We start from the raw sequence: 25,617 nt of genomic DNA on the forward strand, positions 1-25,617 counted from the left end.
CAATGTAGGTCAAGTCGTCCAAGCTAACACCGGAAATCGTTCTGTTTTGCCTTCAAAAGTGTTTTCTCTCCTTTGAACATGTTGCCTCAAACAAGGTTTTGGTATTTCCTTAATGGGAAACACGCCGCGTACTTAACTTCCCCCCTGTCATCGCAGCTGCCATCGACGGTGTTAACATTTTAACTGACTTAGAGAGCGTATAAGAAGCTTGAACATATTTTACTTTGGTAATAACTACCGGAAGTAGTTATAGTAGTCCTGAGGCGACTGGTGTACCAGCTTAGTGCCTCGGTGTAAAACGAGGAGGAGTGAAAGTTCCTAGTGATACTAATTTCCAAAAGTTGTTCTCCAAAACTTTAATATATATATTGGTATAATTTCCAAAAAAGGTTTAGTACCAAGTTATGTTATTTATTTATTTTTACCTTTTAGAAAATGGGAAAATAATTACTTCCTTAAATTTGCTGAATAACTTGGTTTGATGAAATAAAACAAATAGTAGTTAACATTGCAACTCGAGGAGAGTGCACAAAATATTTATTCTGATACATCTTTTTATATTTTATTTTCTATTTATACAATAGTTGGAAGTAAGCCACAAAGGTAGCCAACCAATTCATATTCACATCATCTGCACATTTAAATTCAGTATGACAAAACATTTATTTATGTGAATAATTTTAGTCTTCTTAAATATAGCTCACGAAACAAGTAAAAGTACAAATGCGTATACGTTACGGACGTCCTATTTAATAATTTGTGCATGACTATTTTGGAATGGTTTGAACTGTGGGTTAAAGGAGAAAGAGATTAGGGACTGAACGCATGTAAGTGTCAATGTGAGCATGTTTAACTGCCTCAGTGATAGACTGGTGTGCTTTCTCTCTATGACAGCAGGACAGGCTCCAGCGCCCCCACAAACCTAAAATAAGATGCAAGATTTAAAAAAGAAAAATAAGCGAATTATTACTGCCCTGAGTCTCTTATTAGAGTTTTCTCAGGATTTATTTGGTTAGAAGCAGGTTTTCCCTGTAAACCTCTGGCTGTTCAGCTCTGCCACTGTCAGGAATAATGATTTTGGACATTGCTTTATGCGAGTTGGCCCTTCATGTAATAAGAGTCAAAAGCATCGATTCAGCGCTATGACTGAAGTGAGTTATTGAGAATAACAAGTAGAGACCAGAAGGGATTTTGCAAACATACTTACACATCATAGTTAAAGTCAGGGTGATATTTCCTCTGGGCCGAACAGAATGCCCCAGACTTGGATTAATAGGTAATAAGATCATCAGCATGCAAGAAAATGAAAGATAAAATAGTTCCATCATTACGTGAAAACGATGTTTATTTGTTGCTGGATTTAGCAATAAAAAATAACCAGTCTTTTCAGCACTAGTGTGCTACACTGTACATTATGTGCCTGTGTAAACAAACACAGACATGGTGAAACACAGCTGGATAATAAGAACTCAAGCAAATCGTCTACAATCATTTTGACTTTTCTGAGAAACTCGTGCAGCTGGATGTGGGGGAAATGCACACAAGCAGCCGTGTTGGGAGGTGTGCTCATGCTTCTTCATTTCCAGCCTCCAGCTGGTTCACAGTGGGACAGTACAAAGCTTTACCAACTCAGTCTAGTCACTTACTGTTGTCAATAGAAAATAAAATAATTCAGCAGGTTTTTTATAATGACTCGTTTACTTTATAAGAAGCATTTCTAACGGGATCAGCTCTGCTATGATTCTGCTGTTATAAAGCTTTTACTTACACAAAGTGTCTTCCTAAACATTTGTATGTTGGCACTGGGGACAAAACATTAAGAACACGCATTTCAGTAATAGGTGTAAAGTAAAATATTCAACTTTACAACATATAATAACATAATAATCAGTTTATCATGAGCAGATGCTCTCTTCAGCTTCCACCCGCAGTCAAACACATGCATCCACATTTATGAGTGATTCCAAATCAATGGCAGGTGTGAATGGTTGTCCGTGTGTTAGCCTGGGACATACTGGCCTATGGTGTTATTTTTGTGTTACTACTCTGAGCGCACGTGAAAAGAATTTGCAAGTACAAGTGCTGCGTTTTGAGGAGAAATTTATTTTGAGCGAAGACAAGCTGAGTGAACAAAATTCATTGTTGCGTGCAAAAAATGTATTTCAGTGTTTGCTATTATCCACACACACACACACACACACACACACACACACACACACACACACACACACACACACACACACACACACACACACACACACACAACAACCTCGCTCAGGTTTTGTATTTGCTCTTGCTTAGAAAAAGAAATATGAACATGCAGATGGATACACAAAAGTATTGCAATGTCTCCAAGTGTCAAGAGCTGAACTGATAAGTATCATTGAGATGCTCAAAGGAAGCCACACAATTAAGAACAAGCCTGGCAGAAGTAGGGGAAATAAATAGTGAGAGATGTATCTAAAGACTCCAGAACAGCTGCCAACACTGAATGACTTCAGGAACTGTAGTCTCAAAGCCAATGATCACCCAAACCCAGCAAAACTGCTGGTTAAGGACAGAAACTGATCGAGTAAAATCAGAATTCACGTCAACACCCACTTGTGTCAATTGGCGGTCTTCTTAAATAAGAAAAGATAATTCTTCTTATTAGGAAAGATTGGATGGAGAACATTTGATGTTTAGAAATCTGATGAAACTTATTAAACCCCCCAAAAACTATTGAGAGTTGAGACCAGGAAGCAGAGATGCAAAACCTCTTTTCAGCTTCTCGCCTCCTGCCATCCCCACAGAGACTGTCTGGGCCCAGACCACCAAAAATGATCACAAACAATCCAAGCATAAAATATCACCACAATTTAGAGAGAGAACAGTATTCAAAACAAACCAATAAAGAAAGTAAGAAAAAAGTTGAAAACACAGGAGCACCTGAACCAGGCTGCAGGCCGGCTGACTCGGGCTTGTGACACCCTGTGGGAACCAAAGACTGAAGCAGTTAAATGTGGACAATTAAACATCATGTCTCTGTCTTCTGATGACCTGTTAGTGAATGATTGATGTATTCTGCCTCACAGAGACCTGGTTACACCAGGATGAATCAGTTAAAGCACATATGCTGTAAAAGGAGGAGGAGCAGCAGTCTTTCAAACCTACGTATAGATTTACCAAAACATCCATCCATCCATCCATCTTCATCCGCTTTGTCCGGGGCCGGGTCGCGGGGGCAGCAGCCTAAGCAAAGAGGCCCAGACCTCCCTCTCCCCAGCCACCTCCTCCAGCTTATCCGGGGGAATACCAAGGCGTTCCCAGGCCAGCCGAGAGATATAATCTCTCCAGCGTGTCCTGGGTCTGCCCCGGGGCCTCCTCCCGGTGGGACATGCCTGGAACACCTCACCCAGGAGGCGCCCAGGGGGCATCCTTGTCAGATGCCCGAACCACCTCAGCTGGCTCCTTTCGATGTGGAGCAGCAGCTGCTCTACTCTGAGCCCCTCCCGGATGGCCGAACTTCTCACCCTATCTCTAAGGGAGAGGCCAGCCACCCTTCAGAGGAAGCTCATTTCTGCCGCTTGTATCCGTGATCTCGTTCTTTCGGTCACTACCCACAGCTCGTGGCCATAGGTGAGGGTAGGGACGTAGATCGACCGGTAAATTGAGAGCTTCGCTTTTACACTCAGCTCCCTCTTCACCACGACGGACCGGTGCAGCGTCCGCATTACTGCAGCTGCAGCCCCAATCCGTCTGTCGATCTCCGGCTCCCTTCTCCCATCACTCGCGAACAAGACCCCGAGATACTTGAACTCCTCCACTTGTGGCAGGAACTCATCCCCGACCCGGAGTGGGCACTCCACCCTTTTCCGGCTGAGAACCATGGCCTCAGATTTGGAGGTGCTGATCCTCATTCCCGCTGCTTCACACTCGGCTGCGAACCGCTCCAGTGCGAGCTGGAGGCCTTCACCCGATGAAGCCAACAGAACCACATCATCCCCAAAAATCAGAGATGAGATTCTGAGGCCACCAAAGCGAAAGCCCTCCGCCACTTGGCTGCGCCTAGAAATCCTGTCCATAAAAATTATGAACAGAACCGGAGACAAAGGGCAGCCCTGGCGAAGCCCATCACCCACCGGGAACGAGTCCGACTTATTGCCGGCAATGCGAACCAAGCTCTTGCAACGGTTGTATAGGGATCGAATGGCCCGTAGCAATGGGCCAGACACCCCACATTCCCGCAACACCTCCCACAGGACACCCCGAGGGACACGGTCGAATGCCTTCTCCAAGTCCACAAAACACATGTAGACTGGTTGGGCAAACTCCCATGCACCCTCAAGTATCCTGGAGAGGATAAAGAGCTGGTCCAGTGTTCCGCGACCAGGACGAAAACCGCATTGTTCCTCCTGTATCCGAGGTTCGACTAGCGGGCGAACTCTCCTTTCCAGCACCCTGGCATAGACTTTCCCAGGGAGGCTGAGGAGTGTGATCCCCCTGTAGTTGGAACACACCCTCCGGTCCCCTTTCTTAAAGATGGGGACCACCACCCCGGTCTGCCAGTCCACAGGTACTGCCCCTGATCTCCACGCAACATTGCAGAGGCGTGTCAACCAGGACAGCCCTACAACGTCCAGAGCCTTCAGGAACTCGGGGCGGACCTCATCAACACCAGGGGCTCTGCCACCAAGGAGTTGTTTAACTGCCTCAGTGACCTCGCCCCCGGAAATTGGCGGGTCATTCCCCTCATCCCCAGACTCTGCTTCCTCCTCGGAAGACGTGTCAGTGGGATTAAGGAGGTCCTCGAAGTATTCCTTCCACCGCCTGACAATTTTCTCAGTCGACGTCAGCAGCGCTCCGCCAGCACTATACACAGTGCAGGTAGAGCACCGCTTTCCCCTCCTGAGACGTCTGACGGTTTGCCAGAATCTCTTCGAGGCAGTCTGAAAGTCTTTTTCCATGGCCTCTCCGAACTCCTCCCACACCCGAGTTTTTGCTTCAGCCACTGCCCGAGCCGCATTCCGCTTGGCCTGTCGATACCTGTCGGCTGCCTCCGGAGTCCCACAGGCTAACCAAGCCCGATAGGACTCCTTCTTCAGCCTGGTGGCTCCCTTCACCTCTGGTGATTTACCAAAACAGTCATTTGAAAGTGTGACAGACAGAGCAGCTGGTTAAACTCTGTTCCCACAGAGGTGGATTATATTGGTCATAGTGTTACATCCTCACTGCACACGACCCTGCACATTGTTGCCCGTCTGGAAAGAAAAGCCTCCGTTCAGAAGTGCTTGACTCCCTGTTCACAAATGTGCACCTTTAAAAACGTAACCTGTAAGCTGGAGAAGAAATGGTGCTGGACTAACCCAGAAGATCTTCATTTAGCCAGGAAAGAGTTTCTTCATCTATAAAAGAGGTCTAGGGTGGTGTGGGGTGCTGGTGGATGCTGCAGGGGAGTCTGGGGCCTTGGTGTTCAGGGTTACCCGTTTCCTGGTTGATTCCCTCCCTCCATGGGAGTGATCTACCTCTCGGTCTCAAATATCTTTGTGTGTTCTTGTGTCATTCGTTTGTGTGTGTGTGTGTGTGTGTGTGTGTGTGTGTGTGTGTTTGTGTGTGTGTGTGTGTGTGTGTGTGTGTGTGTGAGACTATGCCTGGGTGGTCGTTTAGTGTGGGGAGGTCGTCCCTCCCTATTTCTCTCCCTGTAGGAGCTGGGTGACTGCAGCTCAGGAGCAGAGAGTGATTCTCTCGCCGCTGCCTCCCAAAGGATCCTCGATGACCCTGATCCTTTGTTTACTTGTGCTGCAATATGCCGAGGCTGCCGGGGGCTTCCCATGATGCACTTCTTCATCAGCCTCTTTTCACTCTGTGTTTATACACCACTTTGTATTCAGTCATTATTAAACTCTAGCTCTGCTTCACACTGTGTCTTCCTGCGCTCCCCCCAGACCGGTCAGGGCAGATGGCTGTCCCTCCCTCACTCTTCCTCCTGTTAAAAGTTCTTTCCATTCTTCTTTGGTGCAATGACTGACCAAAGAAGAATGGGCTGGGATTACTCAGGAGATGTGTGTGAGACACAACAAATACCTGCAGATACCTGTTATCAGCAATAAGCAAACTTGATTTTATTTTTGTGAACTAATTTTGTTTCTGTGTGCAAAGTAAAACGATACAGTAACAAAAATATAACTATGGTAAAATAACAGCAGTAGGAAAATAATCGTTAAAATAATATAAAAAATGAAATTTTCAAAGGGGGGCGAATAATTTTGTCCTGATCTTTGACCAGAGTTAAACCTGAGGACTGGAGAGTAGTCATGATTGTCTAAGTAAAAATCTACAGTGCACTGATAGAAAGGAGCACATTCACCTGTACAGCAGGTGCACACAGTCCACCCAACAGGAGCAGTAATGTTGGGCAGGGAGCAAAGAAGAAATATGCACATTTACTTACTAACCCTACGACCCACACTGGGCAGTGTATCAGTGATGTCAAATAAGACAACAAATACAAATGGTTCTATGATTTGGACGTATTCTCTCATCTCATCAAAGCACGAGTACAATAACTGCAGCTATAAAGTGAAGCCATCATATTATCCATGATTCCTTTCATATCAACTATTTTATAATGTGGTCAACATCATTACATGAACGTAGGACCATTTAAAGTTGAACTGGAAATGTTTCCTCCAGTGAAGGATCAAAAACAAACAGTACAACAGTACTATTACATCAAAATAGTTCTGATCCACCACTGAAACTATGATTTCTCATGATATCGATGTTTATATTTGTTCATAGAAAAAAATTCTGCACAAAATCGATATTTTGAGATTTTTTATTTTATTTCAAACATTAAAAGTATGACAGAGTAAGAATAATGCAAAAATCCTGTAACTTCATATTTTTCTCATCATGAATGTTTTGACATTTTGTGCAGCTTCATTAAATAAAGTGATTGTTAAAAAAATGATCTGAATGTAACAGGATCAGGTGGGAACTGTTTTCAGATTAATGTTATAGTATGAAGAAAGAATCCCACAGCTATTCCAGATGTTTGATCCTGAGGTAAACAAATAAGGAGGAGGGAGGTATACTGGTCCCATCTTTGGATAACAGGTGAATGTGACGATAACCTAAGAACACAAGAGGAAACAATTAGGAGGCAACGAGGTATATTTATACACGCCGACAGATGAGAGACAAAATACTGCAAATGTCATGTTATGGTTCTACTAGTGAGGGTTTTCACCACATCTTTCAGACTCTTATTGTATAATGGAAAATAAACTGGTTCCCAGTAGTCCAGTTCCTTGGAATCGTTGGTCTGCCTGCCTATTGATCCCACTTATCTGTTCCACTCTCACTACAATCAGCTGATTTGTGTGTCAGAGGAAAATAGTGGTGCAGTGTACAGTGTGGATATGGAAATTACTTATTATTGCACAAAAGGACGAGAGCACGATGGTAAAGTGCAAACTGCATCCAGGACAGAAAGAAATGCGTTATGTTGCTAACACAATCTTCTCTTTGCAAGCATCTGCACAGCATGCTAACACTAGGTTAGCTTTAACATCAGTCTGGGTTCTTGGCTCAGTGAATGGCGACTCCAACCCAGCAGCCAGATCCTAAACTTCAACAGGTAACAAAAGCAGTGATGAGCCGTCAGGCTAAATACTAAGAGAAAGATCACATGTGTGTCCTCACACGTAGGGATGTGTGTATGTGGTGTGTAACTGTAGCCTCAGGTTCACATTGTTAAATGCTAATTATGAGACATTTCAGGTTATTTTATAGAGAAACGCCAAAGTAGCAGTTCAACATTGTTTTCTTCTCTAATTAATTAATGTACTCCATTACAAATGTAATGTGTGTGTAATGTGTGTAATATATGACCGCTTCTGAATAATGACCGCAACACTGATCACAAACAGTAAGTTTGCATAAAGAATATAATGTGTTTGATGCTTCTTAGCAATGGTGATGACTCTCAAAGAGGAGCACATGAAAACCCAATGAGAACATATGGGGGGGGGGGGGGGGGGGGGGGGGGGGGGGGTTGTATCCTGATAAGTCTAATTGTTGAATGTTGCCATTGTGTTTCTTAAATTTGTACAGCGTTAGTTCAAGCAGTAGGATCAAAGCCATTCCTTTGATCCTGACCACCTCTCCAACCATTCTGTGCTGGGGAGGTTTTATTGTAGATACATCCTATCTGAAAGATCTGTTTCTTTTGATGTAAGCTTCCAGGGTTTACGACCCTTTGGTCAGCAGAAGGTCTGACACACACACACACACACACACACACACACACACACACACACATTCTTACAGAAGTTCACACATATACATACAAATGCTTTGTCTCAGAACCAAGGGGGCGTGGCTTTGTTCTGACATGTTTTGTGTGAACTGTGTCTCAATAAAAAGGGCAGCGAGGGAGGTCGTGGTCGAGGTCATTTTCGTGGTGGACACAGATGAGGCCTCCCTTGCGCAAGTGTTTGATCGATCGACTGTCTTGTTTTCTTCATGATGAATAAGTCTCTAGAATTAGCGGGGCTTGTGGAAACACAGACCCAACATATCCTTGTAGGGTCTAGCTCACAATATTAACCACCTTGAGGCAACTGTTGTTGTGATTTGGCGCTATACAAATAAAAATTTGTTTTAAATGTTAATGTGAATATGAAGACAAAGTTTAAAGAAGAAACTGATCCGTACCTTGCTGCATGCAGCTCAGAGGGAGTGTGTACTGGCCCACAAAGTCATTCTTAGATGTCTTGTCATAGTCTTCCACTACAAAGCGCACCATGGCCAGCTCAGGCGTGTGAATGGTGAAATGCAGAGTGTCATACCACATGGGGTTAAACCCTGTGAAAAGGATGAACTGCTCAGCACCAGCGCTCAGACAGGGTCTAATATATCACATTTAAAATGGTTTCTGATGAAGCTTAAACATAAGTGCAGTAAAGAAGGCCTGTAATCACTCATCTACCTGCTTTCCTGTTCTTTACATGACTACTGCTGTACCACGCTGTCAGTGTCAATGCTGACATCATTACTAGTCTAATCTGAGCCAATCAGCCTCCGCTTTGCACGGTTTAAATCTGTGCTCTCCGTCATTCTCCCTTTAAGACCCACCTCTTCCCCATCTCCACCTCAGACACCTCAGCCAGAGCTCCTGGGGGGTCCGGTCCTAAACCTACCACGGCTGGGTTTCCATTCTGCCACGATGGGTAATCGCAGTCTAACTTTTCTATCTCTATAAATGATGTCCAATTCTTCCAAGTGATCTCTCCTTATCAAACTGAAGTCAGTGTGAGTATGTACCGTTGTTCTCAATATATCTCGTCTCTTGCTTGGCCTGGTCCATAGGAACTCCATGGACCTCCACTCTGACCAGAGGATCCACTATAGAGTCTTCTTTGATGTTGACTTTGGGTAACTGCTGACCACTGATCACCTTCATTACATTTAATGAAAACACACATTTTGTTCAGCGTGGTAAAGACGTCACTTTTAAAGAGATCCATCGATTTTTTAATGAAAATATATATAAAAAAATCTCTCTTTCACCTGTACGGTGAGGACAACAGGATGGTAGTGATCCCGTTTCTGAGGCATCTCAGGGTCAAACCTTACGTCCGCCTCTCTCATGAAGCTGGGCTTCAACACATAGCCACAGCAGCCGTTCTGACTAAAAAGTCCATCGTTCACATCCATCCCCTCCCCTGCTGTCTGGAAGTTTAAAGCAACTGAGTGGAAGAGGAGAAAAATCATTTTTTGTGGGGATTTTGGGGAAATGTTTGGGTCTGTTCAGTTCTGATTAAGTGCATGATGTGCTGGGCCACTTGGCATTTTGTTGTTTTATTATTAAAGCTGCACAGATTTTAGCTTCAGCCAGGATCATTCAGTATAATAAGTGGTGACATTATGTGGACAGATATTATTTATGTTTTATTTGAAGGAAAAATATTTGTTTCATCTTAAAGTAATTTTAATTTTCCTTTCTGGATCTCCTTCCTCATCTGTCACTGACATTTGAATTTAAATGAATAAAAAGTGTTTTACGAAAGTCTCCTTACATTTGTATCAGTTTCTTCCTGGGACGCCTAACTGTCACGTTTTGTTTGTCAGCAGGCTTAGTTGTGAATTTAATTATATTAATATAATATAATTATATTAATTATGAAAAAACTGAACAAAAATGTGAAATAAATAATTATTATATCCAAGCATATTTGTTAGAACTCAGAAAATCACAGTTTTGTGTAAATAATAATAATAATAATAATAATTCAATACAATTATTTGTTGGTGTCAAAGAAAAACACAATAAGATAAATAAAGGGTTCATTTTGCAAAGCTGAGTTTCTACTATGGAAACTTAATGACCATTGACGCACAAACAATACTTTAGACTGTGCTGAGCCTGCTGACCAACCCTGTTTCTAACCCTTCAAACACGTCATCAGTACGTCATTATAAAAAGCTGAAAAAGAGCATCTTTGTAAATGTACACACAGAACTCAGATTGTTAGGATGCCTGGGTCGTTGACCCAGGGTATTTGAGTTTATTATATTATTTATACTTTTTAGTCTTTGGTTTCTTTGAGTTCTGTCTTATGGTTTATGTCTCTGTCTTCTTTAGTTGCTCTGTCTCCCCTATCACCTGTATCCCCTTGTCTAGTTCGCGTCTCTGTGTATCCTTAGTTCCTATATCCCCGTGTTCAGTCAGTGTTTGTGTCTGCCCTGGTCCCACGTCTCTGTTCCCTCTGTAGTGCCTGCATGTGAGTCTGTGTTATGTGTTTCCTGTTTTACTTTGAAGGTCTCTGTCTTATCTCAGTGTGTTCAGTTTACGCTTCCTTTTGTCTCGTCAGTTCTGATTTGCCCCAGCTGTTTCCCTCCTGTTATTCATTCCCTGATTGCTCCTTCTGTGTATTTAAGCCCTGTGTTTCTCTGTGTCCGTGTCGCGATCTACCGTTTATTTTGCTGTGTGTTTTGTCAATCCGCTGGTGTTAGTTTATTTTTGACCTTTTTCCCCAGTTATGTTATGTTTGAGTTCAGCATTAAAGCTGTTTTGGTTTAAGTTCTGTCTCCGGAGTCTGCACCTTGGGTCCTATTCCTGTCTGCACACAGCCACACCTAACAGAAGATCGCGACCAGAACATGGACCCTGCAGACTCCTTTTTCTCAGAGTTCAGCGGCGAGATGGAGCGGCTGGTGAGCCTGCTCGACCGCATCGCCCAGTCCTCGGATTTAAGGACCATGGCAGTGGGGCTGAGTGCGGTGGAGGCCATCATTCGGCATAATCCCCGGCTTAGGCAGTTTGCTAAGGACACTGAGTTGGGGAACACCATAACTGCCTGGAGAGAGCAAGTCAGGGCTAGTGAGCTTGCTCTCTCCCTCACTACATCTTCCCCACCGCTGCCGCAGGGCAACGCACACTCTGCCTCATCGCCACTGCAGGCTTCCTCCCCTTCCTCACGCCAGCCGGGACCTTGTTCGCCTGTCCGTTCGCCTGCCTTTTTCTGGCGGCTGTGTGGTCGGAGGATGAGGAGGAGGTCTCCGTTTCTCCACCGGTTCCTGTTCCCTCGTCTAAAAGGAAGCGACGCCACCGTCGCTCCTCTCCTCGGTCATCCGTTCAGCCTCACGCCACGTGAGCTGGAGGGCCCGGGGAGCCCGTTCAGCCTCACGCCTCGTCAGCTGGAGGACCCGAGGAGCCCGTTCAGCCTCACGCCTCGTCAGCTGGAGGACCCGAGGAGCCCGTTCAGCCTCACGCCACGTCAGCTGGAGGGCCCGAGGAGCCCGTTCAGCCTCACGCCTCGTCAGCTGGAGGGCCCGAGGAGCCCGTTCAGCCTCACGCCTCGTCAGCTGGAGGGCCCGGGGAGCCGGTTCAGCCTCACGCCTCGTCAGCTGGAGGGCCCGGGGAGCCGTTCAGCCTCACGCCTCGTCAGCTGGAGGGCCCGGGGAGCCGTTCAGCCTCACGCCACGTCAGCTGGAGGGCCCGGGGAGCCCGTTCAGCCTCACGCCTCGTCAGCTGGAGGGTCCGAGGGGCCCGTTCAGCCACCTGTCTCCGCTGGAGGGTCCGAGGGGCCCGTTCAGCCACCTGTCTCCGCTGGAGGGTCTGAGGAACCGCTTCAGCCACCTGTCTCCGCTGGAGGGTCCGAGGAATCCGGTTGTTCAGTCTGACGTCACTAGCCGTGTCTGGGTCTAAACTCCGCTGCAGGTCCATATATCAAACGATCACTATGGCATTACTGAGAGTTGAAAAACTGTCTAAAGTCTTTCATCTTTAATAAAATGATCAGCGTTCTGCTCTACCAGGTGTAACAATTGAGTTTAACATCCAGGCATCCATGAAAACGGAATTTATGACATTTAACGGAGTTAGAAGTTAGCAGGAAGTTAGCTCGCTAGCTTCTATTTAAATACAATATAGCATGTCCTGACTGCGGGGTTTTGGAAACAAATTAAAACGTACAGCTCTGCTATCACTTCCAGCATAAATGAAGACAGAAAACTAAACAGCAGTGACGTTTGTAGGGTTACTGAAGTTGGGCTAGCTGGTATATAATGATGTGCTACGTGACCGCTTGCGACATAGCTATGTTAGCATAATATAAACAAGCTAACTTTTTTTTCTCCACTCGATAAAAGTTAACGTGAGTGTTCTCGGTGGTCAGGAACAAATGTAATCGCATGGCAGGATGCTGTAAAAGGACCAAACTTCAGCCAGGAGAACAACTGAGATAATCCATCCACAATACGAGGTTAGTCATTCATATACTGCTGCATGGGCTGGGCTGTAGTTACATCCTAAGGTTTTAAAAACTGAGCTTAAATAAATGATTAGCGGTAATAAAAGCCAAGGGAGGTCAACAGGGACCACTGACTGTTTTAGGAGCTTTTTGAGATCAAATAGAAGAAAATACATAACATTAAACATGTTAACAACACAAAAGCCATATTAAACGCAGACTGCTTTAGGCCTGGAAGTAGGATTCGTCGCGTCATCACTGAACAACCGGATTGCTTCAGCCGTCTCTTCCTGCTGGAGGATCCGAGGGGCCAGTTCAGCCACCTGTCTCTGCTGGAGGGTCCGAGGGGCCCGTTCAGCCACCTGTCTCTGCTGGAGGGTCCGAGGGGCCCGTTCAGCCACCTGTCGCCGCTGGAGGGTCCGAGGAACCGCTTCAGCCGACTCTTCCTGCTGGAGGATCCGAGGGGCCCGTTCAGCCTCTTGCCTCGTCAGCTGGGGGTCCGGGAGGACCCAGCCAGCACGTCCCAGTGTCTGCTGATGGTTCTGGCGAGGCCGTTCAGCCACCACCGGCTCCTCCGCCTGGTCCGGCCTCAGCCTCTGTAGCTCCGCCTGGTCCGGCCTCCGAGTGTTCAGCTTCGTCTGCTCCTGAGGTCTCCATGCTGTCTGTTCCTGCACGTCCTGCACGTCTTGTCCGGCCTGCACGGCCTGCTCGTCCTGCACGTCCTGTCCGGCCTGCTCGTCCTGTCCGGCCGATGACTGGACGTCATTGCCGTCATGGACGGCCCCCTGAACTACGTCGCCGTCGGTGCCTCCCGCCCGGCCGGCCTCCTGATCTGCTCGGTCGCCGTCGGTGCCTCCCGCCCGGCCGGCCTCCTGATCTGCTCCGTCGCCACCGGTGCCTCCCGCCTGGCCGGCCTCCTGACCTGTTTTCTGGGCTCTTGGACCATCAGCCTCCGGGCCGCCCCCCTGACCTGCCCGGGTTTGGACTGTTGTGCCGTTAGCCTCCGGGCTGGCCCCCCTGAACTTTTTTGAGACTATTGCCTGGGCCTCTGCGCCTTTCGTGAGCTCTTTTGTTTGTTTGCTTTTGGACTGTGCCTGGGCCTTGGTGCTGTTGTTTTGGACTTTGTTCCTGTGTTTTGTTCTGTTGCTTTCCGGGCTCCGTTGTTTGTTCTTTTTTTTTTTTTTGTTTCTGGCTCCTTGTTTGGTTTTGTTTCGAGCCCTCCATCCTGTTTCCCCCGCCGCCCGCCCTGGTTGGGTTGTTTTTGTTTTGTTTTTTTGTTTTGGTGTTTTGGTTTGGGCTGTCTGGAAGCCAGCCCTTAAGGGGGGGGGGTACTGTTAGGATGCCTGGGTCCTTCCCTCCCCATCTCCAGCTGCCTCCCTCTTCCCGCTCCTCCACAACCACCCACACATGCAGGGCCTTGGAGTGGGGGTATGTCACCAGGGTGCAGAGGAGGCTACCCCCCCCCCCCCGTCCCCTTCTGGCTGCCTCTGCCTCAATTTTATCCCACATCTTAGACATTCACATTATTCACACTCTCATTACACATACATATAGGATCTTGGGGGTGGGCACAATCACGGAGTCCAAATCACCATCAGGGTGTATACCTCACCCCTGACGTCGTTGCCCACCTCTCAATTTTAAATACACTTAGTCATTGAGGGTTAGCAGGAGGGACTATGCGCTTACCTGCTGCTCCTTGGCAGGTAGCTCCATGCCCTCCTGGGTTTTAATTGCACCTTAGAACACATATGCATCAACACTACAATGAGCGGGTGGAGGGAGGTTTGGAGTCTTCTCCCACCCCCATTCTCTGCGGCCTGCTGGAGCGGGAGGGCTAGTAGGAGGAGTTGGCCGTCCGACTGCGGTCTGGGGTGTGGGGCCTCCCTGCTGCTGCGGAGTCGGGGTGGTCTGCCTCTCCCCACCGCAGGGAAAAGGGTAACACCACCTGGGTCTGGGTGCAATTCCCCCCTCCAGGGGCAAGGGTACCTAGACCCGGATTGTAGAGTACGCTTGGGGAGTGTGATTGTGTGTACAGCGTCTCTTTATGTCTGTCTCCACGTTGGTTGAGTGTGGAGTGAGTGCATATGAGAGCATGAGGGTGGGAATGGATGTTTGTGTCTGTGTGTGCCTGTATGTCTGTGTCTATATGTCAGGTTGGGTATCAGACGCCACCTCTCTGGGGACACCTCAGGCCCTCCAAGGTTTGGAGGCCTATCTCCACCCACCACCACTTCCCCTGCCGGTGGCGGACTCCCTCAGGTGTCGGTGTGTTGGTGGTTCTTTGTGTCTGGGGGTGGGCGTCCGGGTACACACCGGCTCACTCCTTGGCGGCCGCTTGTCGGGGCCTGGGGCCTGGGGCTCGCTCGGGCCCCCTTTGGAGGTGGGGTGCCCCCGGCCTCTCGGCCTAGGGCTCGGTCACTCAGGCGCAGCTGGGGGCCGGCGGAGCTCACGGGCGCGTCACTGCAACCCCCCCTGGCTTCTGCTCCGCGGCTGCTGAGTGAGCCCTCATCTGGGACTCTCCTCAGCTCTTACTGGAACAGTGGCGCGGCTGCCCCTCTGTTGGTCTTCCATGGTCTTTTGTGTTCTGGGGGCCTCTGGATGTCTGGAGTTTTGATCTCCTCCATACCCGCTTCACACCCTGGAGGACGGGGCTGAGGCCCCCCCACACTCCCTAGCAGATCATTACATGGAGAAACCTTTGGAATGCAAGCATGCTGATCCACACAGGTATGCACACATGGGTATTCACAGACGCGGACTAAAGCTTTCTTGGCTGCTGCCTCAAAGCACACTGTGCGCTGTCTATCTTGCGTGCTGCACAATATTGTTTATTACTTAGTAAATACTGATATCTATGACTAGCTAGTTTATTGTGATGGTGCTTTGTTTTCTCTATTATTATGTTGCTCTTTGTTGTTTGCTGTCTCCTCTGTTTGTTTGTTCGTTTGTTTGTTTGTTTTTTCTCCATACAGGTGACCCAGGAGTTTTTTTTTTTTTGTCTCTCTTCCCCCCCCTTCTCACCGTCTCTTCTCCCCTTTGGTTTTCTTTCTTTCTCTCCCCCTCTCTCTCTCATTCATTCCCCCTGTCCTATTTATTAAAAAAAAAAAAAAAAAAAAAGATGCCTGGGTCGTTGACCCAGGGTATTTGAGTTTATTATATTATTTATACTTTTTAGTCTTTGGTTTCTTTGAGTTCTGTCTTATGGTTTATGTCTCTGTCTTCTTTAGTTGCTCTGTCTCCCCTATCACCTGTATCCCCTTGTCTAGTTCGCGTCTCTGTGTATCCTTAGTTCCTATATCCCCGTGTTCAGTCAGTGTTTGTGTCTGCCCTGGTCCCACGTCTCTGTTCCCTCTGTAGTGCCTGCATGTGAGTCTGTGTTATGTGTTTCCTGTTTTACTTTGAAGGTCTCTGTCTTATCTCAGTGTGTTCAGTTTACGCTTCCTTTTGTCTCGTCAGTTCTGATTTGCCCCAGCTGTGTTTCCCTCCTGTTATTCATTCCCTGATTGCTCCTTCTGTGTATTTAAGCCCTGTGTTTCTCTGTGTCCGTGTCGCGATCTACCGTTTATTTTGCTGTGTGTTTTGTCAATCTGCTGGTGTTAGTTTATTTTTGACCTTTTTCCCCAGTTATGTTATGTTTGAGTTCAGCATTAAAGCTGTTTTGGTTTAAGTTCTGTCTCCGGAGTCTGCACCTTGGGTCCTATTCCTGTCTGCACACAGCCACACCTAACACAGATGGTGGCTGCTGCTAAACATAGTGTTAAAATAAGGACAATACCGACTTTCTGCTTTAGTTTTGCTTCAGAAAAGATCTAAAGACGCTGAAAGGAGCCTGATTTAGGGGATTCCTGCCAGCAAACCTGGTATTTCTGTATTTTACCTGGACTACCATGAAAATAAAACTCCTAATCATTCCAAATTAAGAGTGAAATTATATCATCAAGCAAAACATATCACAGTGAGAAGTCAGGCATTAATGTAAATGATCTGAGAGCAGCGTTGAAAAATGCTTGATATAGACTTAAATCTGTCTTATTGTTGCATCACCAATTTGGCAACCAGCATTCCACATTTCCTGAGGATTAAAATTGGAAGAGTCTGTTCGAAAACCACTGGGATAAACTCTGCTCAGCTGCCGTGAGTTATGGTGCACAAATTCAGCCCCTGAAATAGATATCAGAAAAGTTACACTCTCGTGTGGTCAAAAACAAAATCTGTATCAGAAAACAAGCATGTGAGTGAACTAACCGGCGTCTCTAAGGTGTTTCCGGGCTTTAAACTCTGTGAAAGAAGCCACCTCATAGAACTTGGAGTGAATACGTGAGTGTTTGAAGCTAGTGAAATGGACACTTTTGCAGTAAACAACACAGTCTGACAGCTCCTTAGAGAGGCGTTGCTTTGACTTCTGTGAAAAACACAAAGGACAAATGAAGTAAGACACTGAATGAAGGTATATATAGTCTTTGCTATGGAGACGATACCCCGTTATATGAAACCAGAAACCTATCACAAATCAGTCAATTGAAATATATAGCATTCTTAAAGCCGTGGGTAAACTGTAGTTTTCTAAATTCAGACAAAAGTTCTTATTGTTCTTGGCCTTAAAATTTTTAGCAACCTGATGTGTAGCCAGATGCTAACTGTGGATGACCTTACCTTAGCCTCGAGGAACACTGTGAGGAACCTTGGAGTCATTTTGATCATTTTGGTCCTTCAGTGCACATATTAAACAAATATGTAGGACTGCTTTCCATCTCCATCATCTGTTCAGTTGCTAGTTTTGCAATAGGTTGGGGTCCTCATTATTACACAAAATTAGAAGCATCTCCAAGTGTTGCTGAAAAAGTAGTTCATGCATTTGCTACTTCTAGGCTGGAGTCCTATAATTACTTTATTATCAGACTGTTTTAAAATCATAATTAAAATCAGCCTAAAAGTTGATCCTTAACACTCCAGTGAGAGTAATAACTACGTGTAGAAAGAATCACCATATTTCTCTGATGTCCGTTTCTTTTCAGGGGAACTACATGTATGTGAATGAGAGGGAAACGGGTCGAAAGGTGAGCATCAAGGACAAAAAACGGGGAAGATAGGTGAATTTAAATACCTGGGGTCACCCATTCAAAGAAACGCACAGAGCACAATAGATGAAGAGAGTGCAGGAAGGGTGGAGTGAGTGGAGACAGGTGTCAGGGGTAACGTGTGAAAGAAGAACAACAGCAGGAGTGGAAGGGACTGTTTAAGATGGATATACTAAATAAAGGATTTTAAATATGGAGTTGGCAGGCAGGAGGAAAACAGGAAGACCGCAGAGAAGATTGATGGATGTAGTGAAAGAGGATATGCAGAGGCTTGGAATTACAGGAGGGTGACAGGGATACGGTGAGATGTAAGGAGATGATCGGCTGTAGTAACTCCTAAGAGGAGCAGCCTTTTAGGGGAAGAAGCTACTTCTCCTTGTTGGCATCTGTAAAGTTCATTTAAGATTATTTTCCTCCCAAACTAAATCTTGAATAATGACTCTAAAACACTGTATTATCCAAATAAAGCACCCTAGGAAAAACTGATGCAGGCTTATTTGTTTGTAGAAGTAGAATGGGAGGCGGAGCCTTCAGCTATCAAACACCTCTCCTGTGGAACCGGTTACAATTTGGGAGAAAAACACAACTGCTACATTAAAGATTCGACTGAAAAAAACTTAGAACAGGACAGGCTGATCCTGAACCATCTGTTTGTTATGCTGCTAAAGATTGCTTTATCCTTGTCTCCTTATGTTCTCTTTTTTCTATTTTCTTACCCATCTTCTCTTTGCTGAGCCTGGTTCTGCTGGAGGTCTCTTTGTTTTAAAAGGGAGTTCTTCCTTCCCACTGTCGCCAAATGCTTGTTTAACAAGGATCATGATTGCTGGGTTTTCTCTCTTGCATTATTAAATACTATGTTTCAGTAAAAACCAGTCAATATTCATTCCTTCATCCTCCATGCTCGTGAACAGCTCCCAGTCTCAGGTGGATACTCCTGCTACATGAGGCCTAGCTGGTTGAGGTCTAAGCATCCCCCCAAGCATATTTCTTCCCAGATAATTAATGCCCCAACACAAAACATCTCATGCTGAACGACGTTACAGGCTACATGACTTTGGGCTTCCCCTGACCCTTTCATGTCTGTCACTTGTGCTCAGGGTGAACCTGCTCTCCTCTGTGACTCTGTGAAGTCTGTTTCTGATTGTATGGTCAGAGGCAGGTCCAGCACCTCCTGCCCAGCTGTCCTACAGTAACTGCTGTCTCCTCGAATTTCCTCCATGCTCTTGAGACTGTGCAGGGAGTGAAAAACTGGTGAAAGAAAAAAAAAAACAACAACCCCAAAATCCAGAAAAGATGATGTGGAAAAATGTGTTGCCTCCACCTGTGAAACGTTTCCTGTTTTGGGGTGTTTCATTGCTGCTCCTCTGGTGCACTTGTTGTTAATTTTATTAACACCAAAGCAGCAGAAAATGAAGCAAGCTCCTGTGCTACTTAACTACCAGGTCAGTATCCCAACAGTTTAACTGACTTGATGCTATACTTTTTTAAATAGTGCTCCTTTTCATCTTTTTCTTTTTTCTTTTTTCTGGAGTAGTGAATATCATGGGGAAAACGAAAGAGGTCTGAGAACAGTGAGTTGTTCATGCTCATCAAGCTTGAAAAGGCTTACAGAAGCATCTCTAAGGACACTTAAATAAACTGTATAAATGGTAAATGGACTGCTTCTTATTTTGCCCTTTTCTACCCTACCTGAGCACCTCAAGCTATTTATATAACATGCCTCATTCATTCATTCACACTCACTCATACAAGCATTTTTTCAGTTGCTTTTTCTATGTAGGTGATTTCTATCTACTGTTACTCTTCTAACAAAAGCCTAGCTCCATCTGTGAAACATGGTGAAGGCAGTTTCATGGTTTCAGCTTTGCTGTATCCCGGCCACTACGTCTCAGCATCAAAGACAGAACAAAACAATGTTGAATTACAACCACTTCAATTTCTTACATAAAAGCTGTCTGACAAAGCAAAGCAGGCTAAGCAATCTCAAAAACAACATATCAAGTCATCATTTAAAGAAGCTATAAACTATAGAACAGAAAACGATAAAATAAAGTAATTGAGATCAACAGTCTGGAAAAGCTTACAAACCCACTGCTAAGACTCTGATCCTCCAGTGAACCATGGTAAAAGCCATTATCCACAAAGAGCGTAAACTGGAACAGAGGTGAACCCTCGTAGGCCTACAACAATTATTCCAAGAGTGCATCAGCGACTCATCCTGGAGGTCACAGAACCCAGAACAATATCCAGAGAACTGCCCCTCTACTTCCCACTGTTAACACAGTTAAAGGTAAGTGTTCATGAATAAGAAAGACTGGGAGACTGGGCAAGAATGGCATTCAGGAGTTCCAAGACGAAAACCACAGGTGACCAATAACACAAAGGCTCATTGGCCAATAAAACAACTTAACAATCTCCAAGACTTCTGGGAAGATATTATGTGGACTGATGAGACAAAAGCTGAATTTTTTGGAAGGTTTCCATCTCATTCCATCCGGTATGAAACTAACACAGCATTTCATAAAAAGAACATCATACCAACAATCAAACGTGATGATAGTGTTATGGTCTGAGCCTGAATAGGTGTAAATGATGGATCATGTAATCCAGCCAATATTTGTCCTGGTTGTGAGAACTGGAATCGGATCCCTCTGATTGACTTACAGACTTTTAAGGATGACCAAATCTGGATATTTGGTACTCTGAGATGCAACGAAAACGCTAAAAAAAAAAAAAAAAAAAGACAAACAGATGGCAGCAAAAATTTGCTTTCTTAAATCTGCACACTACCGAAGTTTTAGAACACCCCAATCTTTCCAGTTATTTATTGCAATTCAGGTCGTTTCCCGTCCAATGAATAACTTGAAATGGTACAAAGGTAAGTGGTGAACTGCCAGAGGTTAAAAAAAGGTAAGTTTAGTTCTTACCTTTGCTTTAGGGCAAAGTGGGGTGATTTGTGCCAGCGGGGAAGTTGTGCCACCCCTGTTTCTAGGGAACCATAGAAGAAATTGGTCATGTGACCACACATTTTTGCAGAGCCAGCCATTTCACTCATCCTGCAAAGAAGAGAGCCTCATTGTAGCTCAGAGTAGCTCACAAGAGATTTATAGTTTAATTCCACTTAACAACAACATTGACTGTGAGAGTTCAGACACCCAGAATGATGATGATTGTGACAGGAATCTATCTGCTGGGAGTTTGCCATGATTTGCTGGTGGCTAATTGCCAATGTTTTCAAAGTATATTTTGAAATGTTTGAGTGTCATGCACCACTCTTTTGGAAAAAAAAAAAAAAAAAAAAAAAGATGTTTGGCTTCAATTATTGTGGTCTAAATGTGCAGCAGGGCCCCAAAGCAGAGTTGGATAATGTTTTGCATAATGATGTTTAGGTTGAAGCCTAACATCAGGAAAAACCTCTAGCACTACCTGCCTATGATCATTGATTTTACACTCAAAGCAGCACAGTGCTGTAATTTTTGCCTCACAGCAAGAACGTCCTGAGCTTGATTCCACCCTCAGGCCAAGGCCCTTCTGTGTGGAGTTTGCATGTTCTCCTCATGTTTGCATGGGTTCCCTCCGGGTACTCCAGCTTCCTCCCACAGTCCAAAGACATGCAGTTAGTGGGGTTATGTTAATTGGAAACACTAAATTGCCCATAGGTGTGAATGTGAGTGTGAATGTTTGTCTCTTTGTGTTAGGCCTGCGACTGACTGGCGACCTGTCCAGGGTGTACCCTGCCTCTCGCCCTAAGACAGCTCCAGCACCCCCACAACCCTAACAAGGATAAAGAAGAGAATAGATGGATGCAAGTTTCATCAGTACTTCCATCAGCAAATGTAGGGTGCAATGCCAACTCAACCACAGCCCGGTACTCTGTTTCGTTCACCCTCACTGATGAGTCCAATCACCGCAGAGTCATCAGAAAACTTCTGAAGATGGAGGTCTCTGTGCAGAAGCTGAAGTCTGTGGTGTAGAGGGTGAAGAGGGAGGGGGAGAGGACAGTCCTTGTTGCTGATCACCTTGTCAGGCACACAATGTTGAAGACACATATTGTAGTCAGCAATGCAGGCCACGGAAAAGGCATCCACCTGCATCGCTGTCAGCTTATCACCCAAGAGGGTCAGGCTGGTGGTGTTCAATACACTGGACAAAAACATGACACTCACAGTGGTCACCAGCTGGTTCAGCTGGGTGTAGATTGAGCCTCCTTAGCTCGAGGAGACTAAATAGGATCCTGATGTGGTCTGACTATGGGTCGGGGCTGGTCCAGGATGAGTCTTTCCAGGGTCTTCATGACGTGGAAAGTGGGGGCCACTGGGATGTGGCGTATTTGGTACAGGAATCAGGCATGACATCTTCCACAGCACTGGGACGCTCGGACTCATCATGAACACTTTGTGAAAGACTCCATAAAACTGGGGTGCACAGGCCTGGAGGACTCACCCCGTCTGGTCCAGCAGACTGGCCTGATTGGAGTCTTCTCATTAGTCTCTGAACCTGGCCATGAGTAAAAGTGACCGGTGGGGGAGGGGTGTCAGGACTCTCACAGGAAGCTATGGTACAATATGGAGAGAGAGGGAGAGACACTGGAGCGGCTGTGGACTGCTGGCTGACTGCAGTATTGAATCTGTTGAAAAATACATCCATGTTGAAAATTCAATTCAATTCAATTTTATTTATATAGCGCTAAATCACAACATAAGTCGCCTTAAGGTGCTTCATAGATACAGAGAAAAACCCAACAATCATATGACCCCCTATGAGCAAGCACTTTGGCAACAGTGGGAAGGAAAAACTCCCTTTTAACAGGAAGAAACCTCCAGCAGAACCAGGCTCAGGGAGGGGCGGGGCCATCTGCTGTGATTGGTTGGGGTGAGAGAAGGAAGACAGGATAAAGACATGCTGTGGAAGAGAGACAGAGGTTAATAACAGATATGATTCAATGCAGAGAGGTCTGTTAATACATAGTGAGTGAGAAAGGTGACTGGAAAGGAAAAACTCAATGCATCATGGGAATCCCCGGCAGCCTACGTCTATTGCAGCATAACTAAGGGAGGATTCAGGGTCACCTGGCCCAGCCCTAACTATATGCTTTAGCAAAAAGGAAAGTTTGAAGCCTAATCTTGAAAGTAGAGATAGTGTCTGTCTCCTGAATCCAAACTGGAAGCTGGTTCCACAGAAGAGGGGCCTGAAAACTGAAGGCTCTGCCTCCCATTCTACTTTTAAATACTCTAGGAACAACAAGTAGGCCTGCAGAGCGAGAGCGAAGTGCTCTAATAGGGTGATATGGTACTACAAGGTCATTAAGATAAGATGGGGCCTGATTATTTAAGACCTTGTATGTGAGGAGCAGGATTTTGAATTCTGGATTTAACAGGAAGCCAAAACAGGAGAAATCTCTCTTTCTAGTCCCTGTCAGGACTCTTGCTGCAACATTTTGGATTAGCTGAAGGCTTTCAGGGAGTTTTTAGGACTTCCTGATAGTAATGAATTACAGTAGTCCAGCCTGGAAGTAATAAATGCATGAACTAGTTTTTCAGCGTCACTCTGAGACAGGATATTTCTAATTTTAGAGATGTTGTGCAAATGGAAGAAAGCAGTCTTACATATTTGTTTAATATGTGCATTGAAGGACATGTCCTGGTCAAAAATGACTCCAAGGTTCCTCATAGTGTTACTGGAGGCCAAGGTAATGCCATCCAGAGTAAGAATCTGGTTAGATACCATATTTCTACGATTTTCAGGGCCGAGTACAATAACCTCAGTTTGATCTGAATTAAGAAGCAGAAAGTTAGCGGCCATCCAGGTCTTTATGTCTTTAAGACATTCCTGCAGTTTAACTCATTGGTGTGTGTTATCTGGCTTCATGGACAGATAGAGCTGGGTGTCATCTGCATAGCAGTGTAAATGTATGCTATGTCTTCTAATGATGCTGCCTAAGGGAAGCATGTATAATGTAAACAGAATTGGTCCTAGCACTGAACCCTGTGGAACTCCATAATTAACCTCAGTGTGTGAAGAGGACTCTCCATTTACATGCACAAACTGGAGTCTATTAGATAGATATGATACAAACCACTGCAGTGCAGTACCTGTAATACCTACAGCATGTTCTAATCGCTCTAATAGGATATTAAGGTCGACAGTATCGAACGCTGCACTGAGGTCTAGCAGGAGAAGCACAGAGATGAGTCCACTGTCAGAGGCCATAAGAAGATCATTTGTAACCTTCACTAAAGCTGTTTCTGTGCTGTGATGAGCTCTGAAACCTGACTGAAACTCTTCAAATAAACCTCTGCAGATGATCTGTTAGCTGTTTGACAACTACTCTTTCAAGGATGTTTGATATGAAAGGAAGGTTGGAGATTGGCCTATAATTAGCTAAGACTGCTGGGTCTAGAGATGCTTTTTGAGTAAAGGTTTAACTACAGCCAGCTTGAAGGCCTGTGGTACATAGCTGATTATTAGAGATAGGTTGATCATATTTAAGATCGAAGAATTAATTAATGGCAGGACTTCTTTGAGCAGTTTTGTAGGAATGGGGTCTAAAAGACACGTTGATGGTTTGGAGGAAGTAATTATTGAAGTTAACTCAGAAAGATCAATTTGAGAAAAAGAGTCTAACTTAACATCAATGGTACTAAGAGTAGCTGTAGATAATATTACATCTGTGGGATGATTACTGGTAATTTTTTCTCTAATGATAAAAATTGTATTTGTGAAGAAGTTCATGAAGTCATTACTAGTTAACGTTAAAGGGATGGTTGGCTCAACAGAGCTCTGACTTTTTGTCAGCCTGGCTACAGAGCTGAAGAGAAACCTGGGGTTGTTCTTATTTTCTTCAATCAGTGATGAATAGTAAGATGTTCTGGCTTTGTGGAGGGCTTTCTTATAAAGCAGCAAACTATTTCTCCAGGCTAAATGATGATCCTCTAAATTTGTGACACGCCATTTCCTCTCCAGATTACGAGTCATCTGCTTTAGGCTACGTGTTTGAGAATTATACCACGGAGTCAGGTACTTCTGATTAGAGACCTTAGTTTTCACTGGAGCTACAGTATCCAGAGTCGTACGTAGTGAGGAGGTGAAATTATTGCACACATAAGGCGCACTGGATCATAGGGCGCATACAAGTACCGTATGCGTATTTAAAAATAAAGCGGGAGCAAACCTGAGTTCGGTACCTTACTCACATTTTTATTACCAGTAATCGTCATCATCAACAACACACAAGCATACAAGTGTGCGTATTTAAAAATAAAGCAGGAGCAAAACAAAGTTTGGTACTCACATTTTTATCATCAAACCCATGGAAGTCCTCATCCTCTGTGTCTGAATTGAACAGCTGCGCTAAATCTCCATCAAACATGCCAGGTTCACTGTCTTCACCGTCAGAGTCACTTTCCGTGCTGTGCGGCTCCTCGGAAACGATGCCGGCTTTTGCGAAAGCTCGAACAACAGTGCCAGCAGACATGTTAGCCCAAGCATCTACAATCCATTGGCAAATTGTGGCGTAACTCGCCCGGCGCTGCCTTCCACTCTTAGTGAAACTGTGGTCTCCATCGGTCATCCATCGCTCCCACGCCGCTCGCAGCCTTACTTTGAACGGGCGGTTCACACTGATGTCCAGCGGTTGGAGTTCCTTTGTCAGGCCTCCCGGAATGACAGCAAGCTCACAGTTCATTTGCTTCACAAGTTTTTTCACATCGGCTGTGAGATGGGCACGTATAGAGTCACAGACTAAGAGCGATGGTGATGCGTGGAAAAAACCACCTGGTCTCCTTACATACACCTCC

General features: G+C 45.4%; 1 protein-coding gene across 2 annotated transcripts in view; it reads right to left on the minus strand.

Annotated features, from left to right (window-relative positions):
- Positions 1-7,023: 7,023 nt before the first annotated feature.
- plcd4a (phospholipase C, delta 4a) overlaps positions 7,024-25,617 on the minus strand; it is a 48,496-nt gene continuing 29,902 nt past the window's right edge. The window contains exons 10-15 of one of the 2 annotated variants that reach the window (XM_085348840.1): positions 16,989-17,145; positions 16,788-16,904; positions 9,556-9,734; positions 9,310-9,442; positions 8,701-8,850; positions 7,024-7,115 (exon numbers count right to left, since the gene is read on the minus strand). In XM_085348840.1, the coding sequence (XP_085204966.1) occupies positions 7,024-7,115; positions 8,701-8,850; positions 9,310-9,442; positions 9,556-9,734; positions 16,788-16,904; positions 16,989-17,145 (828 nt within the window). The remainder of the gene's footprint in view (positions 7,116-8,700; positions 8,851-9,309; positions 9,443-9,555; positions 9,735-16,787; positions 16,905-16,988; positions 17,146-25,617) is intronic. The other variant, XM_085348841.1, reaches the window with a different exon arrangement.

The sequence above is a fragment of the Diplotaxodon limnothrissa genome, linkage group LG23, assembly GCF_057381915.1.
Source record: "Diplotaxodon limnothrissa isolate DT_005_m linkage group LG23, D_limnothrissa_male_GT1.1, whole genome shotgun sequence".
Lineage (NCBI taxonomy): Eukaryota > Metazoa > Chordata > Actinopteri > Cichliformes > Cichlidae > Diplotaxodon > Diplotaxodon limnothrissa.